The 8,699-nt window shown below is 42.1% G+C and overlaps 1 protein-coding gene across 1 annotated transcript in view; it reads right to left on the bottom strand.

Moving 5' to 3' along the window:
• LOC111871143 (cytochrome P450 4c3) overlaps positions 1-8,699 on the bottom strand; it is a gene marked incomplete in the record, with an annotated part of 94,210 nt that overhangs the window by 8,585 nt on the left and 76,926 nt on the right. The window contains 3 exon segments of the mRNA XM_033754192.1: positions 2,209-2,318; positions 4,488-4,551; positions 6,682-6,808. Coding sequence (XP_033610083.1) covers positions 2,209-2,318; positions 4,488-4,551; positions 6,682-6,808 — 301 coding nt within the window.

The raw sequence follows: 8,699 nt of genomic DNA, 5'->3' as shown, positions 1-8,699 counted from the left end.
AAATTCTGGTAGGGTCAAGAATTTTCTCTTCTCCGCGTCTTCCAGGCCGGTTCTGGGGTCCTCATCCTCCTATCTATCCAATGTGTACCCAGGGATCCTTTGCAGGGGGTAAAGCTGACCACTCATCTCCAACTAGTGCCGAGGTCAAGGAAATATGGATCTATACATCCACTCCACCATACGCCTTCATGGCGTAGTGCTTAATTAATTAAGTACAGGAACAACTTTACCTTTTACCGCAGGGGTTAAAGCTCTTGGACAGTGTAGCTGCCACTTCGTTTCTGTCTAGTGCTGATATTAAGAACATATAACCTCCACCTCTCCTATCTAATCTCCATCCCTCATATATTCCTTCATTCAGTGCTTGACATTGAACAATACCAGTATGCACTGGACGAGTGGAGTACTATCTTCTGGGGTGTTCAATGCCGCATAGTCATGTAGAAGTTTACCGACTTTTCAGAGAAACCTTCTGTGTTCATATTCGAAGCCTGGAGCTAAAGTAAGAAAGTAGAGAAGAGAGCATGCTTGGCTTACTCTTTGCCACTGAGAATGGAGAGAGTATGCTCGTCAGAAACGTCAGTAAAGGCAGCTTCACATTCCAGCCTATAATCCTCTGCATAGTCACAGATATGGGAACCTGAAATCTGACATGAATTGGGCGCGTCTGAGAACAGAGCGCTGAAGGAAATATCCGGACACGAGGCACCGGAAACAGCTGACTGAAGGAGGAAACTGCTTGATCCGGAGTAACAGTCACCGAGTCAAATGAATGTAGGTGAGATGGGCAGGCTATGAAGAAAAAGAAAAAAATCTACACAGTTGTGACTAAACTATCTGCAGGAAGAGACATCTTGAGAATTATAGATGTCGAGAGAAGCATAATATTAAAACGGATTTTAAACACTGGATGTTGAATGTGTGGAATAGATTTATTTAATTTATGATACGGTCTAGTGACGGGCTCTTTTGAACATGGTAACAAACTTGCCTGTTCCAAAATTCAGGGATTCTCTTGGACAGTTGAGCCACTTCTCAAGAATAACTCAGCTCAGTGGAATCATTTAAAGAGGTTATGATTTCCCACAGTTGCATTAGGCTTAAACTGGCTGCTACTAAACTGGCAGCCTTGGATAGCCGGTCTGCAAGACCTACTCAAAACCTGATTTGGCCTAATGATGTCTGGTGAAGAAAAGATGCGTACTTACTTACTTACTCATGGAGCTGAGCCTTTCTTGAGGAGCCGCCAATTCTGCAGCTACTCAAGAATTTCCCAACATTTTACGGAATCCGAAGGTTCATTACCGTGTTCACAAGAGCCCTTCACCGGTCCCTATCCCGAGCCAGATCAATCCAATACTTGTCATCCATGCTGTCTCTCTAAGTCTTAGAGTCTAAGATATACATTTTAATATTGTTCACCCACTTACGCCTTGGTCTTCCCAGTGGTCACCTTCCTTCTGGCTTTCCCACTAATATCCTATATGCATTCATCTTCTCCCCCATTCGTGCTACATGCCCTGTCCACCTCATCCTCCTTGACTTGATAATTCTAATTATACTTTTAGAAGAGTACAAGTTATGAAGCTCCTCCTTATGCAGTTCTCTCCAACCTCCTGTCACTTCATATCTCTTCGGTCCAAATATTCTCCTCAGCACCCTGTTCTCAAACACCCTCAGTTTATGTTCCTCCCTTGATGTCAGAGACCAAGTTTCACACCCATAAAGAACCACAAGCAAAATTATAATTTTTATATTTTAAATATTATGGNATTATAGTTTTGTATATTCTAATTTTTATGTTTTCGCGCAGCAGACCAGAAAACAAAAGCTTCTGGACTGAATGGTAATGAGCATTACCGAAGTTCAATCTCCTCTTAATTTCCTCCTGAATCAGGTTTTGATTTGTTATCGTCGTTCCCAAATATCTGAACTCTGCCACATTTTCAAAACATCTGTTTCTTATCTTTATGTCATGATTTTGCCCTGCATTTTGGTGGCAAGACAGCAAGATGTACTTAGTTTTCTCTGTGTTTACTACTAGACCAACCTCTTTACTTGCGCCTATTAAAGTTTGTGTGTTTGAAGAAAAAAATGCGAATGGAGATTAATTCGTTATAAAGCATGGTCTCACGTAGGAACTCACTTGCTGCATTTATTAATGACCTAGAACTTCTCCTCGCAAATAATCTGAACTGATTCACTCGCCTCAAACATAAAGGTATCCACTTCCTCTTGGATATCCGCATCTGAAAGACGTCCCTCCCTCTCTGACATTTCAATGAGCAGGTCCAGAAAGGCCAGTCGTCGCCTCCTGCCTGCAAATAAATTGTTACCTGTTATCCGTTATCACTAAACCTCACACTAATGATTACACTTCCAACTCTCCCTTGTTCTTTTGATTATTACTTCAGAATTTCTCGTGTGTAGGCGGGTTAGAATACCTGAGGATCGTAGTAGACACAAAAAAAGGGAACCCGGTGTCCGGGCGTATAACTCGGCAACCCTGTCACAGGGGGCCATAAATACAGGGACCTGGTCCTCCAGGTTGGGGATTGGATACAAGACTGACGCTTTTATTGTTTAAAAAATTAGTGTTGGGATATACAAAGGCGTAAAACTCGGATGAAATCTGGCAGAATATTCTAAGGAAAACTATGGCTCGAAAAGGGCTATTTTGCCAGTGATGATGCTGATGATGATGGTATTTAATTCAGAACTGTAAAATTCTTATCACACAATTCAATGTCTGTGTGGCTTATTTACGTGTTCCCCCATTTACCACTGATTTTAACCTATCGTTCAGCGAATGTACCATGTATTCCCCTAAATGGTAATTTTTGACGCAATCGATGTTTTGCTACGGCAACGCCAAACAAGAAATGACCTCAAATAATTCAGAAGAGAAGATGTACACATCTGACAGTTTCATACATAATAAAGTTTACACCATTCTTTATTAGAATCCGTCACAACATAACACAATGAAATAGTCAATATCAACGGTACTGAGCTACATGTTTCAGCTTCCGAGTACAAATTATGCATTTGAAAAAAAAAACAAACAGGAAGGAACACGATACATCGCCTCGAACACACATGCGCTTTGAGGGGACTATATACGATGAATTAACAACCAAAGCAAAATTACGAAAGACAGTTCCCTTATCCAAAATGTTTAACGCCTGATGATAGCGACGTGCGTAAAAACATACAGTGTAAAATTGTAAAGTGAATAGCTTTAAATAAGTTTTACAGTCAGTATTGCGACTGGTTATGGACTGGACGACTGAGGGGTCGGAGTTAGAGTCCCGGAAGTGTCAAGAATTTTCTCTTCTCCATTCGTCCATACTGGCTCTGGGGCCCACCCAGACTCCTATCCAATGAGGATAAAGCGGCCGGGGAATGAAACTGACCACTCACCTCCAACTAGTGCTGACATCAAGAAAACGTGGATCTATACATCCACTCCCATATACGTCTTCATGAAGTAGTGCCTAATTAATTAAGCACATGGACAACTTTACTCAATTTTTTTTTCTTGGCACTACAGCCCCAGTGGGCCTAGGCCTACCTCCATGAACTTCTCCGTTCACTTGGGGTTTTCTAGATCTTACACATTCGGTAGGACTCCTTGGGCGGGTGATCAGCTCGTCGCAAGGCCTCTACCTGTACACAAACACAGAAAAACACACACACAAACTAAACATCCATGCCTTTAGTGGGATTCGAGCCCACGATCCTGGTTTCCAAGCAAGCGAAGGCAGTACGTGCCTTAGGCCGCTCGGCTACCGTGACCGGCACTTTACTTACTTACTCTTTCACATTTTTCACTGTCCAAAAAGGAAATAATTTTTCGGCAAGTTCGAGAATTTTCTGTCGACCGAAACATATTCACTGCTTTCTGCTGGTGTAGTCCCTAATTATCCTGACATCAATGTCTTCTACATGTTTATTTTGCCGGTCACGGTAGCCGAGCGGTCTAAGGCGTGCACTGTCTTCGCTCGCTTGGAAACCGGGATCGTGGGTTCGGATCCTATTCAGGGCATGGATGTTTGTGTGCGTTTTTCTGTGTTTGTGTACAGGTAGAGGCCTTGCGACGAGCTGATCACTCGCCCAAGGAGTCCTACCGAATGTGTAAGATCTAGTAAACCGAAGTGAACGTAGTTCATGGAGGTAGGCCTAGGCCCACTGGGGCTGTAGTGCCAAGGAAAAAAAATGTTTTTTTGGATAAGAATACTAGAGAAAGCCTTAAGATTTCGTGTAGAGATGTACCGTGAAAAAAAGACCTCTTTTTCCCCCAGTCCCTGAATATAGCTCTAATGTTTCTCTCTCGTCAACTGGAGTTGACAAACTAACCATAAACACCTGAGAAGCATTACGTGATCAATGGGCTTCCCAGATATTACATGCCTATAAATATTAAAATTACGTTAAACATATCGTCTCTAATTAAAATCTATTAAATATTTGAAATCCATACTCACGTGATTTGTTATTGTCATCGCTTTTGTGAGTGGTCTTGTATTCTTCTCTTCTTTCTTTGATCACCTGAAACAAATAAGTTTTCCTTACTTAATTGAATTAAGATGGGAAATTAGGAGCAGAGAACAGAATGAAACGAGACATCAATTGAAAGATTCAGATGTCGCTGAAGACAAAGAGAGAACCGATCATGTCAATAATATAATACAGAGTTGGCCGAGATGAAACTACAGTTTTATTACACTTCATACTGTTACACTGTCCGCCTCTGTGGTCCAGTGGTCAGAGTTCCTGGCTACAGATACAAAGGTTCCGGGTTCGATTCCCGGCGCCACCAGATTTTCTGAGAAGTAGTGGGTCTGGAACGGGATCCACTCAGCCTTATGAGGATAATTGTGGAGCTATTTCAAAGAAATAGCGGCTCCGGTCTAGAAAAACGAAATTAACTGCCGTAGGGATCCGTTGCGCTGACCACGTGACACCCTCTATCCGCTAAAGTTGGCACTAACTTCTCTGACAAGCGGCGGTCGCTCGGTCGGTATAGTTTGCTTCGGACTAAAGTCACGGAGATTGTTTATGTTTAATACTGTTACACTATAAGTTTATGCAGTTTATGCTACCAGTGTCTTCTGTTACTTCGTTTATTTTTTGTTTACTTACTTATTTCTTATTTAATAATGCTTAAATTAGCACAGATTATATGGTATGGTAGGTTAATTATTGCATGACAAATTGGAAGCCATAGCAGGAAGCAGGTAGATTCACCGCTCGATGGATTCCAGCTTCTTCTTCAGAACATGATGTCGAGTTTAACGGCCGTGGGGATTCGTTATGCTGACCTCGCGACACCATCTATCCGCTTAAGTTGGCACTAACTACGTTGACAAGCGGTTGTCGCTCGGTCGGTATAGTTCGCTTGCGGACTACAGGCCACGGAGTTTGTTTTTTTGTTTTGATGTCGAGCAGCTGCCAAGATTTTCATTACAGTTTTACTCCATCTATTTAGATGAGATAATAGGCGTTGCCTTGACGATGATGATGTCCATTCCTACAGTTTCTCCAGCCACATAATTCGTTTCCCATTTGCCAGTCCCAGTCGGGACAACAGAGGCTATTATCATGAGGGCTATATGTTAAGTTACCGCTTTCGCAGCCGAAGCTCTGGTTATAGAGAGCTGGTGGTCGTATAAGAGCTACATCTGTTGTGGGCGAAATGCCATTCCTACTCTTATTAGTGTACTTAGTTCCAAGTACCATTTAAAGTACTGCTTTTTTTTCTGCAACTTTTATGAGCATATAATCGCATGCAGCAGTAGCAATGGGTTCTAATCTGAAACAGTTTTCCTCTCAGCCGATAAAATATTCTGCGGTAAGCAACGAAACCGCTCTTACTGTACGTATTGTCACATATTTAAGGGTGTGTGACTATAGACGGGATATATGTTTTATATTGGATTTGTTGACCACTTGGAACTACAAGTAATTATAGCGCTATCGGTAAACTCCACACTTTGCAAAACACAGCAGCACCCGCTAACCGTTTCCCACTCTGCTGTCTTCATCGGCCATTCCCTAGCAACAGCTCCTAACAGCGGAAATTCTTCAGCTTCCCGCGTTCACGTCATTACTCTCCAGCGAATATCCCACAGATGTACTCTTTTCTTCACAGCCGTATTTTCAACTCGCAACTGAACTGCATCCTTATCAGCCTTCATTGCAAATCTCTTCTCAACTGCCGACCCTCAAGTGAATTCTCTCACTCACCAACCAACTACGTGACACTTCACTCAACTGAACTGCCATCAGCGTCCTGGGGTTCTCGCTATATAACCTCGAGAGAACTCAACAGAAAACACCGCCTCCAACAATTCTTCTATTGTCGTTATGGTCAGTAGCCTAACAATAGCTTCGAAAATATTGACGTGTTTACCGGCCGTTATGAAGCAACTCTTGTTCCTTCTCGCGATCGTTGCATAACAACGGTACTACACGTTACATTGTAGTATTATCTATCGGGTCACGTCATGATTTGAATAGACAGCCTTATAGAAGGAATGCTCTGTGCCCTCAACGAGGTCAATTTTGGTTCCCACAGTACGCTAAAAATAGAATTTAATACCTCTATAATTATGCTATAAAATCCACGTCACCATCTGCTGATGACGCAGTCTAATAGATGCTTCAGAAACAGTATACCTGATCAGTGAAGCCGTGTAGAATTTGCAGGAGGCGACCTTCTTCCCTGCCCAGTGGAGACGAATAGTAAATGTAATCCTTGTGCAGCCATGGGGTGAACTGTCGCTTGACTACTACCTTGGTCATCCTGTAAAGAAGCATTTGCAACAGTTCTCAGGAGAAGAAATCATCATTGCCGCGGACTCTGCCAGGAGCAGGTTATAAGCAATTTAGGGCTCTACAGGATTGTTTTTCAAACTGTGGGGCTTGATGGCCGGCTGCACATGAGGCGAGGTCTCGCAAATTGTAATTAATTTAGTTACACAAATATTTCCTTTCATTTTAAGAACAATATTTCCATTGCTGCTATATTATAATCATATTTCTGCGAAAATAACTATATTGCTCTTATACAGTTATCATGTATGAAGGGTTAGCGTGACGAATAATTGTGAATTCTAGGTTTGATGACTGGATTTATTTGATATTCACAAGTCGTAAATACAAGGAGTTATAACACTCTGAAGATTATTGTAACTATAGCACACAAAATGAATTCTGTGACGGAAGGACGGGTCTGCCGTCTACATTTGTTGCTGATTCTCGCCAGCACAGTCACTCCGGGCCCGAGTCCCGCGGTACTCGTCACCATATTTTATTGTCTCAGATTCGAGACTCCCCCAACCTGGAGGGCTAGGTCCCCATATTTATATCTCCCCCAAACAGGGTTGCCCAGTGATACGCCCAGGCACTGGGTTCCCTTTTGGTCGCACCAATGCGCTGCATTTTATAACTGCTAGGCGGCCCGCGTAGAAAACACGGCCTAGAAGGGTTACATTACTGTGTTTCTTGACTACGTTACCTCCGAAATGCCTTTGTGTTTAGCAACTTCTTACCTGGTAACGGCCCTTTCATTACTATTATTTTAGGGGTAACGTGATTTCTGGGTCCTCACTCAGCAACGGATATGTGGCTCTGGCTCCACTTTTTCAGATTTAAGACGTCACGTCACATTATGTTAATAAAGAACTGTTATAATCGTCATATTATTTTTAGAACACCCATCGATGATTGGTATGACACTAGAATGTATATAATTCTAAAAAATACTTCTCTTTACACAATCGAATTTCTTTTCACTATGGTAGTCCTTTCTTCTTTTGACAAAATGATGGACGAAATGCAAGATGCAAAAGGTTGATAATCACTGCGCACGATTTTAGGCTCTCACAGCTGTGGTTATGAAGAATACTGTCTTCTGGGATATAACACGGTGTAGTCCGTTGAAAGTCAACCGAAGTTTCGGAGGAATATATCGACTCTATCTTCAGGGTCGAAGAATAAACCGAGCGAGAAACTAGGGTGAAAGAAGGTGGCGAGCAGTAATTGGTTTTCAGCAGCATACATGGAGTTGTATTCGTTGTACTCAATGATAATCATTAGACTGCAGCTGACTGCCCAGGTCAAAAAACACTCAAGCAAACCTTCAGTCCACTAATGGCCCGTTTCCTGTCGGTGTAGTTATGTAATAGCACGCATGGACCTTACATTGATGACAGATTGGCGCAACCTACCGATGTCTCTGTAAAGAGTACACATTTCGTAGCAGCGTGGTGTATGATATGTTATTTGCTGAGCTTGTTATTATTATTATTATGGAAGAGGCAATTCCTCGTTGCCCTATTCACAAATCTAAATTCCCTTTCTTGTACTCTAGTTCCTTAAGGTACTACATTGGTAAGAAAAATTACTTTCACCGTCGCTTTAAAAAGAAACAAACTGATTACTATTATGACAAATTCATTTGCTATCGTAAGCTTGTTAAAAGCACTATCAAAACCGACAGGCTACGATGGCTGAAGTCAATAGACAACGACCTGAAATCACAACCTCAGCATCTCTGGAAATACGTGTCTTCTTTCAGGAAACATACTTTAGGTTGCATTCAGCTTCAAGTTGATGGTGTACACTTAGATGAACCTACTGCAGTGGCTGATACCTTTGCCAAACATTTTCAGTCCCTCTATAATACCCATTGT

Source organism: Cryptotermes secundus, unplaced genomic scaffold (assembly GCF_002891405.2).
Source record: "Cryptotermes secundus unplaced genomic scaffold, Csec_1.0 scaffold152, whole genome shotgun sequence".
In the NCBI taxonomy this organism is placed as follows: Eukaryota; Metazoa; Arthropoda; class Insecta; order Blattodea; family Kalotermitidae; genus Cryptotermes; species Cryptotermes secundus.
This window is presented reverse-complemented; position numbering and strand designations above follow the sequence as displayed.